This window comes from Epinephelus moara, chromosome 16 (genome assembly GCF_006386435.1).
Source record: "Epinephelus moara isolate mb chromosome 16, YSFRI_EMoa_1.0, whole genome shotgun sequence".
Taxonomy (NCBI): Eukaryota; Metazoa; Chordata; class Actinopteri; order Perciformes; family Serranidae; genus Epinephelus; species Epinephelus moara.
Window position 1 is genome coordinate 24,295,012 of NC_065521.1, and position 17,071 is coordinate 24,312,082.

At 40.4% G+C, this 17,071-nt stretch overlaps 1 protein-coding gene across 1 annotated transcript; it reads left to right on the plus strand.

The window, feature by feature from the left end:
• The first annotated feature begins 2,114 nt into the window (after positions 1–2,114).
• Positions 2,115–15,802, plus strand: pfkma (phosphofructokinase, muscle a). The gene is made up of 22 exons (XM_050065843.1): positions 2,115–2,291; positions 4,445–4,518; positions 4,740–4,817; positions 7,032–7,221; positions 7,600–7,765; positions 7,926–7,970; positions 9,357–9,465; positions 9,580–9,675; positions 9,768–9,860; positions 9,955–10,080; positions 10,205–10,269; positions 10,694–10,757; positions 10,877–11,023; positions 11,922–11,992; positions 12,089–12,176; positions 12,289–12,441; positions 12,525–12,689; positions 12,779–12,840; positions 12,926–13,037; positions 13,141–13,240; positions 15,111–15,216; positions 15,297–15,802. Exons 1-22 carry the CDS (start codon positions 2,201–2,203, stop codon positions 15,436–15,438), a joined length of 2,343 nt encoding a protein of 780 aa, XP_049921800.1. The 5' UTR covers positions 2,115–2,200; the 3' UTR covers positions 15,439–15,802.
• The last annotated feature ends 1,269 nt before the right edge of the window (positions 15,803–17,071 follow it).

Below are 17,071 nucleotides of genomic sequence, written 5' to 3' on the forward strand. Positions count from 1 at the left end.
AACACTGAATAAAACTTTTTTATTAACTTTATGGTTAACTTATTTACACTTTCCTCGCTCTGACTCAGGCTCTTCTTTTAAAGATAAACGTGCACCGTCTGCTACACATGCATTAATATCTCTACATCCACTGGATTAAAATGGAGGCGCTGTCTTTTATTTACCTGTTGCCATGGTGAATCGTGGAGTCGGAGCTCCATTGATGATGGCTTTTTATTGTCGGCTGAACTCAGAGTGAACATACTCAGAGTTGACTGAACTAACTCAAATCAGCTGTTCTGGAACTGGTAACTCAGAGTTTCCCATCTCAGAGTAAATCAACTCAGAGTTCAGGGTTAGACTCAGAGTTTGTTGAACCTCCTACCTGGAATACCCCTCTGATGTAGAATTTAAGCATGTTTCAGTAAACATGTGACAAGGTGCATCAGCGTCTGGCCATGCGAGGGGTGAAAGAAAACACCAATGCACATGAGTATTGCGATACGTGTTGTGATACTATATCAATTCTCAAAAACACATGATTTTTAATTAATTTACATGCAAAGATTCGTGGCAGTGGTTGATTTTGCTACAGGTTTAAGCTGTTAAGCTGTAAGCTATCTTCAGTCATTTGACTTTTCCACTCTAGCATTATCACAAAGAACACAGGCCTATGAAACAGGCAGAGTCATAAAGGATGCACCACTAGCTTCTCTTTTAAAATCGCAATGTATCGCATTGCTTATAATATTGCAGTATATTGTAAAATATTATTATTATATTGGGGCGGCAGTAGTTCAGTCCACGCAGACTTGGATTGGGAACTGGAGGGTTGCCAGTTTAAGTCCCTGTGGCACCTCTCCAGCTTCCAGTCCGCACTCTGCAGGTGCAAGGTGCCCTTAAGCAGAAACCCCACACCGCACCAGTGGCGTCGTACTATGGCTGAAGCTGTGTTGTCCCACTAGTTTAATGCATGTGTTTAATGTATATAAAAGGGGATGTACAAAGAGGTACATTTCAACTGCTGATTTAGATTGTGTGGTTTGTTTGCTAAATTCAGAGCATTGATGTAGCAGCAAACAATTATTCGTTACGTAAAGATATAGAGGAGTAACAGCGTCCTGAGCAGAGCATGAAGTCACGCTCCCTCAGTGTGTTGTAATCCAAGCTTGTCCGTTTTTTGTTTTGGTGGATGTTCCGGACGCACGTGCATGTTGGTGTATGAAAGTCCCTGTGTGTGTGCATCCCACTGGCTCGCTCTTCGTCGCAGCTTTGGACTGTGCACATGTGTCACTGATATAGGGATGCCATCATTGTGTAAGTGTAGTGCTCACCCTCTGGTCACTGTTGCTGTTGTTAAGTGCTGTTTATGGGATTAGCTGCTGGCTGCCAGCTCAGCCACCTCCATGTTGAAAACCATGTCCAGACAACTTATGTACCCTGATTTTCACATAGAGCTCCTTTAAATCATAACCTCCATAGTGTGATACGCATTGTCTAGCAAGATTCTTGCCACTACACAGTCCAGTGCAACACAGTATTCTGTGGAGAGAGAAGACTGATAATACATACAGTACAGTACATGTTAATGAGGCTATTAAAAGTCAAATACAATTAATTTAGTTTCCAAGGAGTTTAATTGAATGTTATGAAACGGACTATTCAAAAAAAAAAAAAAAAAATTTACAATGCCATAACAGGAAGAAAGGCTTTTAAATCTAGCTGTGATGACAAGATTATAAAATTTCTTGATTTTGTGTTGAACAACTAATCTGTTAATTGACATGTCTGAGTTCATGAGTCTTTCTGAGCAGGAGCTGTTCTGCTCAGGGCTAATTTCATGTGTAGAAGTGTCAAAATAAACCAAAAAGTTTAAGATTTAATTATTTTTGTTGCTTTGTACATATTAATTGAAACTATAATGCCTTCAAACTGTTTCCTGCTACATAAGAGCCATGTGTCATTGTGTTTCCCCGTCTGTAACCGTCTCCTGCAGGTGGTCACTGGGCCTGATGTATATTTAGTAGAGTTGTGAGTGAGTGGTGGAGGGTGGAGGGTGGAGGGTGTCAGTGGGAGGGGGCTCGGGAACAGTAGTCTATAAAGCCAGTGCTTTCACTTGTGCCTCCCCTGAGGAGCAGAGAGTGACAGAAGAGCAGCTCTGTTCTTTCTCTTTTTTCCCCCTTCGTTGTGACCACCTGTTTGCTCAGGATCCTCTGGAAACATGTCCAAGGATCTCCACCCAACCATGGACCCCACAACAATGGGGGTGGGACGCTCCATTGCTGTGCTGACGTCAGGAGGAGACGCCCAAGGTAAGCAGAGGATGAGGCTCTATTATGTCATCACAGCTTTATTTTGAAGTACTAAAATCTAAAATGAGTCAGAGGGGAGTAAAAGCCCTCAGACAGCATCTTCCCTTCCCTGCTGATGAGACTGAGCACAACACTGAATCCCAACCAGCTGCAGGAGCCGCGGCCTCTGAGCCAATAAAGTATCATGTTAATGCTCTGATCTGCACGACATCTGATGTAAGTTCAGGAGCCAGAGAACAGAAAGGGCAAGCAACATTTTCCAAGATGTTAGAGTGGCACAGTTGAAGGCCAGCTGTCACAGGGTGATGGATGTTTGGCTGTGATGATAGAAAGATTACGTCTTGGATTCATGACACCACGTGTGTTTTATGAAGGTCCAGCAAAGTTTTAAATGTCCTTACATGTGACAGACAAAGCACAGAGTCAATTGTGTAGTAGATTAAGAAAATCATTAAGATATTTATACAGGCCGGGCATGGGATCTGATATCTAATTTCATCACGGATCACAGTTAGTTGTGGTGAATTTCCATTACTGGGATTATCATGGATATCATGTCTAACAGCACCCAAAGAACCTGCTGGGCAACCAATAATAAAAGAGACTGTGAAAGCAGGCTGCACACACACCAACCTCAAAAGCCACGAGATTTTAATCAAGCATTGGCATATTTTATATTAAAAGATATGATATTGTAATGTGATATGGCACAACTTCACGACCGTCAAAACAGTTAATCAAACCATGTAACTTTGAAATGTATTTCTTTTTTTTCTCTCTTTCTTGCTCCCCTTTTTCCAATTTACTATTCTTACATTTTATTTTATTTTTTAATTTATTTCATTTTTGTCTTGTTCCCCTTTTGCAGATTTACTGTTGTTACATTTTATTTTAGTTTAGTTTAGTTTCCTTCCCCTTCTACATATTTACTTTTGTTTCATTTTATTTTATTTTATTTTTGTCTCCTTCCCCTTTTTCTGATTTACTTTTGTTACATTTTGTTTTATTTTATTGTATTTTATTTTGTCTCCTTCCCCTTTTACTGATTTGCTTTTGTTGAATTTTATTTTATTTTTTAATTTTATTTTATTTTAGTCTCCCTCCCATTTTACTGATTTACTTTTGTTACATTTTATTTTATTTTATTTTATTTATCTTTTTTCTTTTCATCCCTCTCCATTTACTTATTTACTCAATTATATTAAATTCATTTAATTTCATTTTACTTCATTTTATCCTTTTCTTTAGTTTTAGTTTGGGCGTTGCTGTGCCATGCCATGGAGGGTGGCGGGCGGAGGGTTGGGGTTGGGTGGGCAGAGAAAGCTTAGCATGATTATATAATGAACCTTCATCTGTCTATTTTTGTGAAACTCAATAAGCTGAATATCACATTGATGAAAAGAAAGATATGATGCCATTTCAAATAGTTGAAAAGCCTGAAAAAAAAGACGTGTGCCCAGTCTATTTGTTTCTTAACTAAATGTAAGATACGGTGATTCCAGTGTGTTTAAGTTCCGCTTTAAGAGTTTATTTTGATGATTATCGGGATGATATCATGAGCGGAATTATTTTGGCCAGGAAAACTGTGACATGAAATGTACTGATCATCTAATGCCTAACACAGGCTGTGTTTTCCTTTGTTAAACATAAAAACAGGCATTAGGCTCCTATAACAAATGACTCCATCAACTCTACTTGAAGTTTAACTGGACAGTATCTCATTTTCATGTCATATTCCTGTGCAGTCTCTCCAAACCTGCTCTACCCCTTTCTGTTATCTGTCCAAGTGTCCCCTTATTTTAACGTCTTTGAGGCTAATTTTAGTGATGATGACCTTTTTCTGGTATGAAGAAGAGAAACGCCCCCAATCCTCAGCTGCTGTCTGGTGAAACAAGAGCTGCAACATGCCAGGCGGCCACAACACAAGCTCACACTGTGGCCTTTAATGTACTGGACATCCTAGGGAGAGATGGTACACAAGACATACAGTCCTACAAACTATTTTTGTCTCATCTGTGCCCAGTGTGCAGGTCAAGTCACTAAAAAGTTAGGTCTTAAGATTATATCTGACAAGAAGTGTTGAACAGGGTCTGACATTGTCTTATAATTTGACTAAATCTGACCTCAGTCATCATGTGTCATTTGTGTCTCAGGTATGAACGCTGCTGTGAGAGCCACAGTCAGAGTCGGTCTCTACACTGGAGCCAAAGTCTACTTTGTTCATGAGGTACGGGCCACATGCAGTCTACAGTGCACTGACATGTCATGATGCTGCAAATAAAGACAGCACAGGGATCCTGAAACTTTGCACTTTATCGTCATGCACCAAAACATCAAAACAATTCCTTGTATGAACATATCTGCTGTTTCTGACACTGATAAAAAGCAGTACATCAGGCATAACTGTGTCTTTGTTCAACCTCAGTGTGTGTTAACATGTTGCTGCAGGGCTACCAGGGTCTGGTGGACGGAGGAGACAACATTCGCCCGGCTACATGGGAGAGTGTGTCCATGATGCTGCAGCTGGTGAGTGATGTGCAGCCGAGTAAACACACTCAGAGCAGCGTTTGTGGTGTTCTATTTTTTATTTATGTCATTTTTTAAATTGTTTTCTCAAAGGAAAACCATACATTCAACACCTGTAAAATGTATCACAGCAAAATGTCAAAATATAGGCGAGGTACACCCTGGACAGATCACCAGACTATCACAGGGCTGACACATAGAGACAGACAACCATTCACACTGACATTCACACTTATGGGCAGTTTAGAGTCCCCAGTTAACCTAACTTGCATGTCTCTGGATTATGGGAGCAATAGAACCCCTAGAAAACCCATACTGACACTGGGAGAACATGCAAACTCCACACAGAAGGGCCCCGGCCAGCCAGTGGATTTGTACCCAGATCATTTTGTGTGTGTGTGTGTGTGTGTGTGTGTGTGTGTGTGTGTGTGTGTGTGTGTTTAAGATCTAGTGTGTAGGATTAGTGGCATCCGGGGATGAGTTTGCAGAACTGAAATTTCTCCTGTGTGCCAAGTGTACAGGAGAACTACAGTGGCCGATGCAAAACCGGTGATGGCCCTATCTAGAGCTATTGTTTGATTTGTCCGTCCTGGGCTACTGTAGATCAATATAGCAGACTCCATAGAAGAGGTCCCACTCCCTACATAGATATAAACAGCTCATTCTAAGGTAACAAAAACCCAACACTTTTCTTTTTTCAGGTGATTATACACTGATGAATACATCATATAAAACATTTCTGCGAATACATGCCCCTAAATCCTACACACTGAACCTTTAATTTGAAAGGCTGGAGCTCTTCAGGACATCACGTTACTGTAACAAAAACCCCTCATATTTGAATGTAGATATCTTGCCTCTCCATCAGTTTCGAAAATAATATTTCATAGGAGGAAATTTTAGCTATGTCGTCTATCCATTCCTTCACTGATATATCTCCTTTAGTTCTCTAGTGTCGCAGCATAATGCTACATCAAGTAATAAGTAGTATTCTGCACCAGAAGATCTGGACGCCTAGTAGGCAAACAGTGAGGAAGTCATCACTGCATTGAATAAAGGTGATAATCTTAGACCATAGAAGGTTTATCATGGGACATGTATACAACATGTGTGAGAGAGTGCCACAAGTAACATCACCTCTCCAACACAAGCCAGAGCTTCTGTGTCCTAGTCTTGCCATTTTACTCAGGATCCAATAAGTTCCACTGGTAATTTTTTAATAATCAGATGTGTCTGCATTTGTTTGTGTTTCCCGGACACATACCTTTACTGCTGTCCAGCCATGCAGATGTAGTTTTGTTCTTTTTTTTTTTTTTTTTTTTTTTTTTTGAGGAACACAGGTTTTATATCATAGAGATCCAACCACACTATCATTCAGTCCTTGACACCATTTTACTATTACAAAACAGTCTGAAGTATCAAAAAGAAGCATTTAGATGCATAATTCAGATATTCCATGTCTTTTTAAATTTGTTTTTCAATACCTCCGGTACCGTCAATCCACCCTCTTAAGAGCTAGGACAGTGTTGACAGTCATACCTCTAACACAGCATGCAAACTCTCCTTGTCAGTAGGCGGTCAGTAGTATCTGGAGGACAGATAAAATTGACCTTGGCCTGGCTGGACACAGAGGTTAATGAGAAGATTTATTTATTTATTTTGTTATATGGGCGAACTGATCCTTTAACCTTTAACACATCTACTCCACTTGCAGTCAACATCTTCCTCATTACAGGCGCTGATAACACGAGAAACGTGAATTTTGAGTGATGACATTAAATGACCTTGTCCCCTGTAACTGAAGGATGATGAAGATGTAATCATATGGTTCGGTCTTGTTTCACGTTTCCTTCAATCATCTCAGTCCTGGCAGGTGAAGATGAAATGATGAAGCTAAGATTTATGAAGTGTGTGTAAGTGAGCGGTGGCTTTGGGAATGAGCCATGGTAAATTTCAAGGATATCATTTCTAAAGTGTCTACTTTATTTACTCAAAACAGGATGCAGCCTCACTCAGTGTGACTCCAAGGCATCTTAATGAGTCACTCTAATGCACATCCCTTCTAATATTTTCAAGTGGTAAATATTGGATACCTGTGGTGGAAAATATTGTGGGGTTATATGTCAGCACTCACTGCATTATTACATTCTTCATCCTTTAAAGGAATAAGATGTTTGTGTATCAGTTACTGTAGCTTCTCCTCTCACGTGTCAGGGAGGTACTGTCATCGGCAGCGCTCGCTGCAAGGACTTCCGCACCAGAGAGGGTCGTCTGAAGGCAGCATGTAACCTAGTGAAGCTGGGCATCACCAACCTGTGTGTGATCGGAGGAGACGGCAGTCTGACAGGAGCCAACCAGTTCAGGACTGACTGGAGTGCACTGCTGCGTGACCTCATCCAAGCTGGTAAAGAGACAAATGTTTAGGGAAACTGTAAAATCCTGCAGCTGTATTCCCTCAGTTGTGTCAAAATCTCAGCCTGCACTCTCTGTTTCCTCATCCATCACTAAAAAATGGTATCATGTGCCTTCATGAGGAAGTGCCTCTAAAAAGTTTTCACCCCCTTGGACCTATTGGCTATGGTCAGTTTGGTTCAACCTCAACATCTCAACATCTATTAGATGCATTAAGATAAAATTTGGTGTATGATCCTAATAATCCAATAAAGTGGAAGGTATTTAACAGATCTATGATCAACGGGCGAGTAAAGGAAGAAATACTGTTTCCAGGCATATGTTTCTTTGTATCAATGTTACTATCATTGTTCTTAAAAAATTTCTGCAGGTAAGATCACAGAAGCAGAAGCCAAGAAATCTTCCCACCTGAACATCGTGGGCATGGTGGGCTCCATTGACAACGACTTCTGTGGCACCGACATGACCATTGGCACTGACTCCGCCCTGCACCGCATCATTGAGGTGGTGGATGCCATCACCACAACTGCACAGAGGTCAGATATCACTGTAGCGCTCCCTCCATGCACACAGTGACAGACAAGATTAGTTTTATTTACTCAGTCACAGATTTATTCACAGATTCACTCTCTTATACAAAATATTCTTAACAACTTTTTTTTGTATTTGTAAAAAATGCTCTCTGTTCATCCACAGCCACCAGAGGACGTTTATCCTGGAGGTGATGGGCAGACACTGTGGGTCAGTACCTTGTGTTTTTATCTCAACATGCATCACATAAACAAATTGCTGTTTCGTGTTTAGTTCAGGGTAAAAAATAACATTATGAACAGTAAAACCATCACAGATATTTTTAACAATTGCCTCATTCAAGGAATCCAAGTGGTTTAAGATGGTGACATTGTACTTATAATGTCCCTGTTTAGAGAGTCATTGCATCCTATCTGTCTTTCCCCTCATTTCTTGTCACATATTTATTGTTGGCTATTGAAACTAAGGGCAAAAAAAACAGAATTTCATACCTCAACAAGTTGTTTCAATAGGGTTCATACAGTATATCAACATAAGGATGCAAGATGCCCTCAAAATAATGTTTACTTATGCCTGACGTATATTTTCTCAAAAGCCCTGAATCTTTCAGGTTTATACCTTCAACTTTGTGTCATACAGGTAATAATTTATGCCCCTGTTGTTTATCCTACTGTGCTGTTCCCTAAAGAAATCTCACATATTAGAGTAAATGTTCTTCTGTTGGCCTATTAAAGACCACATTCAGTTTGGATTGTTGATCCTTAATTTGTAATTAGAGCAGCCCAGATGATTATGGCATAGATTCAACTGACTTGTCAGCTTAACATTTACACTCCAGCATAGTGAAACAAAATTACATTTCAAGATTAGTAACCTCCTTCGCACAAAATTCCTAGGCAAGGCAAGTTTATTTAAATAGCACAATTCATACACATCAGCAATTCAAAGTGCTCAACAAGTGAGCAGATAAAAGAGTCACAGTAGAATACAGTTACTAATAAAACCAGTAAAAGAGCTCAGGAATAAAAGATTAAAAGGGAAGAGTGCATTAGATCAACTAAAAGAGCATAAATCAGTTAACAAAAGGAGAACAGCTGATGAGTTAGATTTGAAGCTGGCTACACTTGGAGCACCTTTTATACATATAGAGAGTTGGTACAAGTGCTGAAGAGCATAGCAGCTATACCAATTTTGTTATATAACTAAAAGAAGTAACATTAGACAAATTTTGCCTCTCTTCAGGTGGCAATACGAACAGTAAGTCAGCATCTGTTGTGTTATAGTGTCAGAATAATGAAGACAGGTGGAGAACAATTAGACGTAAAATACAATGAAGGCTCTTCAGGATGTTTTTTTCCTTGGCAACAGTCATGTCGTCCCCAAAAGATGTACAGATTTTTAGGCATTCTGTTTTCTCAAATGGATTGATAAATGGTGCGTACAGCAGCTGAAAATGGGAAGGAAAACTTCGCTCCAGGGTAGCATGTCCCAGACACCCTTACTGTAGGTTTGAGCTGAGTCCTGAGTGTCTTGCTCCGCCCCTGGTACAGATGTTGTTGGTACATGGGTTTATCTTGTGTTTGTGTCTGGCTGCAGGTACCTGGCCCTGGTGACAGCTCTTGCCTGCGGTGCAGACTGGGTGTTCATTCCAGAGATGCCACCAGATGATGACTGGGAGAACCACCTGTGCAGGAGGCTGACAGATGTATGTGTGTCTTTATTTGCAGATGGAAATTCCCTCATCATGTGTAAACATAAACATGTGTCAGTCAGATTGCACACATATGTTTTTATTCCCTCTTTTTGTTTTTGTTTTTAGCAAAGAGCCCGAGGATGTCGTCTGAATGTGATCATTGTGGCTGAGGGTGCGATGTCCAGAGATGGCAAACCGATTACATCTGACCAGATCAAGAAGGCAAGTCCTTCTTTCTAATGTCAGTGTGGTAAAGTGTTATTTTGAGTTGTGCAGACAACATGCCACTAACAGGTGGACTCATTTTTCACCAGCTGGTGACTGACAGGCTTGGCTTTGATACTCGCACCACTATCCTCGGACACGTACAGAGAGGAGGAACACCGTCCGCCTTCGACAGAATCTTGGTAAGTGTCTCAATAAAACACCAACAGATAAAGGCCAGTGAGCACCTCATACACAGACACCTGATGATCTGACTCTGTGTGTGTGCGTGTCCAGGGCAGCAGGATGGGTGTGGAGGCGGTGATGGCGCTGCTGGAGGCCACTCCAGATACTCCTGCCTGTGTGGTCAGCTTGTCCGGGAACCAGGCAGTCAGACTGCCGCTCATGGAGTGTGTGCAAGTGGTACGTCAAAATATTTACTGTACTTTATTGCTTGTGTTTCTCTTTGTGTTCTGGAATTTTGTGTACCCTGACATCACAGTAAGGGGTTTCTTCATTTTTGTCTCTGTCGCTCACTTTGCTACAGACCAAAGATGTGACTGCCGCCATGGCCGAGGGCAGATTTGATGAGGCCATCAAGCTCAGGGGAAAGTGAGTATTGTCCTCTTAAATGTAGCGGAGTGTAATCATAATGAGCAGTCCCATTGATACATCATTTTAAAGCGTTATTATTAATTCATAATTTGAAAACATGGGAAGGAAACAGAATTATTACCTGGTAAATGAAATGATCTTTTTAGTTAGATTTGACTTTTTATAATTTGGTCAATTTATTAATTGACTATAATTAGATACTGTGAAAGTCTATAATAATTTTGTTGTCACACTCCAGGCTTCATATTAGCACAGTCTCAATGCAATGAACAGAGGAAATATACAAGATAAAGTACAAACAGAAAGTACAAACCCATCAGTCTTATCACAGAAATCGATTAATACCAGAATTCAAACAAGTAAAAAGAAAAGAGTGGATAGCTCTGAACAACCAGCACTCAACCTTATTTATGGTGTGCAGGAGTTTTGAGAACAACTGGAACACATACAAGCTGCTGGCTCACATCAACCCCCCAGACACTAAGGTAAGGACCGTTCGTTAATAAAGATAAATTAAAAGTCAAGATTTTACCATTTACACCATTATTTTTTTTCTCAATAACTTACTCTTCAGTCATCTCCTTCTCTCTCTCTTACTGACCAGAGCAACATCAATGTGGCCATCATGAACATTGGAGCTCCCTGCGCTGGTATGAACGCTGCCGTCCGTGCTGCGGTCAGGATGGGCATCATCCAGGGTCACTCCATGTTGGCTGTCCATGACGGCTTTGACGGTCTGGCTCATGGACAGGTACATACATATTCCCCCCTTTGCCCAGACCTCCTTTTGTTATGATTTGGTGAAAAATACATATATTTACTCTTACCTGTGCTGTTATTTATCAAGCTAGATTGTTTTGGTGTGAGTTGCAGAGTGTTGGAGATATCAGCCATAAAGATATCTGACTCCTCTCCAATATAATGGGACTAGATGTAGTGTTTAAAACGCCAAAAAAATCCATTTGAAAAGCTCAAAAGCAATGTCTCTTTCCAGAAAGCATGACCCGCGGTTAATGTAGATAATGTACAGACCTATTTTCTGTCTAATAAACTACACCCATGGTCCAATCTGCGACACCAGACTGGAGCTCAGACATCTGGAGAGAGCTCGGAGTGGAGTCTCTGCTCCTTCATGTTGAAAGCAGCCAGTTGAGGTGGTTTGGGCATCTGATCAGGATGCTTCCTGAGCGCCTCCTGTTAGATGTGTTCTTGGCACATCCAACTGGTGGGAGGCCCTGGGGCAGACCCAGAACACGCTGGAGGGATTATACATTATATCTCATCTGGCCTGGGAACGCCTCAGGATCCCCCAGGAGGAGCTGGAAAGCGTTGCTGGGGAGAGGGACGTCTGGGGTGCTTTGCTCGGCCTGCTGCCCCTGCAACCCGGCTTCAGATAAACCATTGAAAATGGATGGATGGATGGATGGATGGATGGATGGGTGGATGCACTACACCTGTCAACTGCATCACCGTGCAGAAGGAAGCATGTTTCTACTGCTAGCTCACCTAGCACCACTGAGCTAGCTAACGTTACACCTCAGCTGATACACTGTAAAACAAACCTTGAGTTATTTGCCTCTGTTTCCAAACAGTTGTTCATGTTTTAAAATTTGTTTTATAAAATATTCAGTATTTTTTTCTCATTTCAGGTTGAGCCTATCACCTGGACCTCAGTGTCTGGCTGGACTGGAAAAGGAGGCTCAATGCTGGGCACCAAGAGGTAAAACATGAGTCGCTAGTACTTTTTTTTTTTTTAGGGTGGTACCGTTTCTGTCCTAACACTACAACTTCTCACTGTGTAATTTTTCTCCCAAAGAACTCTTCCAGGTAAATTGTTGGAGGAAATCAGCCAGAATATTGCCAAATTCAACATCCACGCTTTGGTGATCATCGGTGGATTTGAGGTAAAAAGACATGACAGCAATTCTTCTTTAAAACCAGAGGTCATGTCAGTGTTGGCTGATTTCTCCCTCACCAGAACACCACTGAAACAAATCATCTTGTCCCTCGCTGCAGGCCTTTGTGGGGGGTCTGGAGCTGGTTCAGGCCAGAGAGAAATATGAGGAGATGTGCATTCCCATGGTGGTTATCCCCGCCACCGTCTCCAACAACGTCCCTGGCTCTGACTTCAGCATCGGTGCTGACACCGCCCTCAACACCATCACCGCTGTCAGTGCCTCAACAACATATAAACACAAATATGTACCAAACAAAACAGTCAAATTAATTTCTCCTGTGTTTCTTTTCTGCAGACCTGTGACAGAATCAAGCAGTCTGCGGCAGGGACCAAGCGCCGTGTGTTCATCGTTGAGACTATGGGAGGATACTGCGGCTACTTGGCCACCATGGCTGGTCTGGCTGCTGGAGCTGATGCCGCCTACATCTATGAGGAAAAATTCGCCATTAAAGACCTGCAGGTGAGCTGATCACAGCATGTGTTGATCCAGGTTTCACATTAAAGAGTCTCTGCAGCTCAGACAGTGACATTTGTGTCTGTGGACTTCAGGTGAACGTAAGTCATCTCGTGGAGAAGATGAAGACAACAGTGAAGAGAGGTTTGATTCTCAGGTAGGTTTCAATGCAGGTGTGAAATGTATAGATTGTATCTTTCCAGATAACAGCACAATAATGTGTCACTTTCATTCGGCATTAGGAATGAGAACTCTAATGCCAACTACACCACTGATTTCATCTTCAACCTGTACTCAGAGGAAGGCAAAGGAGTCTTCGACTGCCGTAAGAACGTCCTCGGACACATGCAGCAGGTCTGTTCATGCTTTGAAGCGCCCACTCTACTTGGAACAGTTTCGTCCCCAAATGCCTAAATTACAATCTGATTGATGATGATCTGTTCTTTATTGACTGCAGGGTGGCACTCCAACACCCTTCGACAGAAACTTCGGCACAAAGATGGGTGCAAAGACTGTTCTGTGGCTGACTGAGAAACTCAAGGAGTGTTATAGGCATGGTATGTGAGCCTGAAATCAAATGTTTCTGTTGCACATTTTGAGAATTTATAATACCAACAAGCAGTTACTAAGTACATTTACTGTACATGGGGTGGGGGGCCCATAGAGAAAGCAGGCCCTTGCAAGTGATTCAGTGTACCAGAAATATGCCTGTGTTTGAAGAGGAAGGATAAAAGAAAAAAGAAAGAATGCATGTAAATTAAAAATTGTGCCATTTACTATATATGTCCTCAAAAAGGAAACCCATCTCTGTCATGGTTTATTCTCTCTTATGTTTTCATTTTTTGTAAACTAGTCAGTAGAAATTATGAACAAATGAATATGCTTATTCTACATAAACTATAAAATCTATAAATAAACTATTGAATTAAATTATTAAAAAACTTGGTTACTTTGCACAAATTATATGATCGTCTTATAAAATATGGTGTATTGTTGTATCAAACTACAGTTGATGAAATAGTTAAAATTTAGTAGTAAAATGCCACATACACATTAATGCATAAATAATCATAATCCAGTTATGTAATGTGTAGTCATATAACACTCACAGCACGGGGGGCAATAATGAATACTTTTAGTTTTGATACTAGCGTATATTATTTTGCAGAACCTTTATTTATCCAGTAAGTCCCTCTGACGTTGGGATCTCATTTTCAGTGAAGACCTGAGTACGTGTAAAAATAAATACATACGATATACAATGATATATATCAAAATATAAAAAACATGATGCAAAACTGTTAATACGTTTGTACTTTTACTTCAACTTGATTTTAATTACTGGACTTTTGCGTGTAATGAAGTACTTTTACAATATGGTATTGCTACTTTTACTTAAAGGAATACTTTGTATCTCCAAATGGCTATTTGTATATCAGTTACTCACCCTGTGTTACAATGAATTTGTGAAGAAAACTTAGCCTCCATGGTGAATTAAGAATCCAAAAGCAGAGAAAATTCTTGATGAGTCCTAGTAGTATACGTTTAGGAACAGCGAAACTACATCAAAACATCTGTTTACAAACTCACATTACTCGTGTGTTCAGTATAATCCAAATCTCATTTATCCAGTCGTATGCTCAGTACTTCTCAAACACATGCATTTTCACTAGAATCTTACTATTTAAAACTGAACCGAAAGTGAAACAGATCTATGCGCTCTTCAAAGCCAGACTCTATTGACAAAAAATTTAATTTTACCTCACTGATTATGGGAGCTGCTGGTCTGGCACTGCCATCTGTTGTTTAGTTTGTTTGTATTACTGTATACCTTTGGTGTTTTATGGACTTAGTTTGAATTCACTTAAGTAACACAAGCAAACTCACGGACTGAGGCAGAGGTAGACCAGCAGCTCCCATGTTCAGTGACGTAAAACTACTATTTTGGTCAATGGAGTCTGGCTTTGAGGTGAGCAAGTTCTAAGAAGTTTTACTTCCACTTCAGTTTTAAATAGTGATAGTAATTTCAGTTCAATTCTCTGCTGGAAAGGGCTGTCTGTTTGGGAAGTGCTGAGCATATGACTGAATAATGAGACTTGGATTATACGAGGTGTGTGAGAGTTGGATGGATGTTTGTCATAGTTTTGCTGTTAAAGGCGGACCCCTTTTACTTCAGTTCATCAAGAGTTTTCTCAGTTTTTGGATTCTTCATTAGCTGAAGTTTTCCTCATGAATTCAACGTGACACAGGGTGAGTAATGAATATACAAACGATAATTTGTGGGGTGAAACACTCTTTTCAATCAAGGATCTAAATATTTCCTCCACCACTGCCTACAAGAATTAATAACACTGTTTTTTGGTGGTTGATAGTAATGATGACTACATGGTATGTTAACTGTATTGTTTCACTATCTGTGTGCATTAGGTCGTATCTTCGCCAACACACCGGATTCTGCCTGTGTGCTGGGCATGAGGAAGAGGTCGCTCACCTTCCAACCACTTGCTGACTTGAAAGGAGACACAGATTTTGAGTAAGACGTGTTTCCCATATAATGTACTGTCCTGGTTACACGTTCAGTGGTGAATAATCTCCCTCCTCTGTCTGTTGCAGGCACCGCATCCCTAAGACACAGTGGTGGCTGAAGATCAGGCCCATCATGAAGATCCTGGCCAAGTACGACATCGAACTAGACACATCCGAACATGCCGACATGGAGCACGTGATCAAGAAGAGGAGTCCTATAGTGAAATAGGCTTAGTCTGCTCCCAAGAACAGAGCGAGGCAATTTTTCTGTTCCATTACATCAAGTATTTCTCTTTTCCCATTACTTGTCCACATACCTTGGTAAAAGAGCTGCAATCTTATCCTTTCTAGTCACTGAAGTCCAGGTAATCTCAATCTGCAGCGATGCTCTGTAGCTCTCTCAACTCTTAAAACCTTCAGTGAATCGGTTTTGAAAAAAGATACCAGATATCATGAAAGAAATTAAAGATATATTTACAAAAATGTAATTGTTTGTCCTTTATGTGAAATAGAGCAGAATGTGAACTGTCCTGAGAAAAGGACAATTCACATAAAAAAGTATTAATTTGCAACAGTATCCTTGTATATGTACAGTAAAATGCTTCTAGACTACTCAGAAGTAAAGGTTGCTGCAGTTTTTATGACAAAGATGAGTGGGAGAAACAGCAACTGCAAAAGTAAACATTCAGGAAATACTGGTACATCAATCCATCTTGTTGCATCCACCTACTACTGTTTATTGAGTCAGCTGCAGTTGTGGACAGGTAAAGATGGATGGTGCCTGGAAAATTGCCCGAAAATTGCACAGTAAATTTGAAATGACCGACTTCCTGTTGGATTTAGAGCATGGCTCAAGGAATCTTTTTTAAGTGTAGAGGTGATTCATCTGCCTCAAATTTAAAAGTGGGGGCTTTGAGGTCTCTGTAATCTGTGACATCCTTGTTGTACTGTTCTCTTTTGAAAAGGCCTTCCAGACATATTTAAGATGTTTAACAAAATATGTCTGGTATGGTCCCACAAAATAAGTCCAAATACAACTTCAGATAAGTCATTTAGCATATTTACCATTACTGGTGGAAAAACAGTGTCTAAATTGCCTGTGTGTAAAGAGTTATTTTAGTAGAAGTTTCAGATTAATATAATTTAGACATGGTTTATGTGTGTTAAGCTAGCAGCCTGTAAGATCTGTCACCCAGTTACATATAAACATATTTATGAAGATTTCAAGATTCAAGATTAACTTTATTGTCCCACGAGTGGGAAATTTGTCTTGGGCTTTTTCACCCCTGCTGCAGCCATAAAACACACTGGTAACATAACATAAAAACAGGTAATGAATAAATGGTGCAACATAGTCAGTAGATAAATAACATAGTGCAGCAGGCAATAAATAGTACAATATAGTAATAAATAGGAAATTAAAACAGTAAAGAAAAGATTTATAGTCATCCAGGTCATAGGACACCTGGAAGTGTTGCGTCAATGACAGCAGATTAACAGCGAGTCCAGGTGCCACACATCAAACAGAACGCTGCCACTGGTTATACCTGAATACCCCAGTCACTAATTCATAATGTTTTCACTATTCTGAAGGGAACATAAGCAGTGGAACCATTTTTTTTTTAAATCTACACCAATAATCAAACAAGCTATATTCAATTGTCTGTGTGACCTGTCTTTGAACAACCTTTTAGGGTTAGTTACATTGTTTTCAGTGGCTTATCACTTGATCCTGATTGCATCTCAGGTGGGATGAAAAGTGATTTCGTCACAGCTTTTTTTCTTTGATTCTCCACAAAAGAGACCATTCATGAAATCAGCTGGTATTGACTCACCACCCATTATGAGCAATACCATGATAG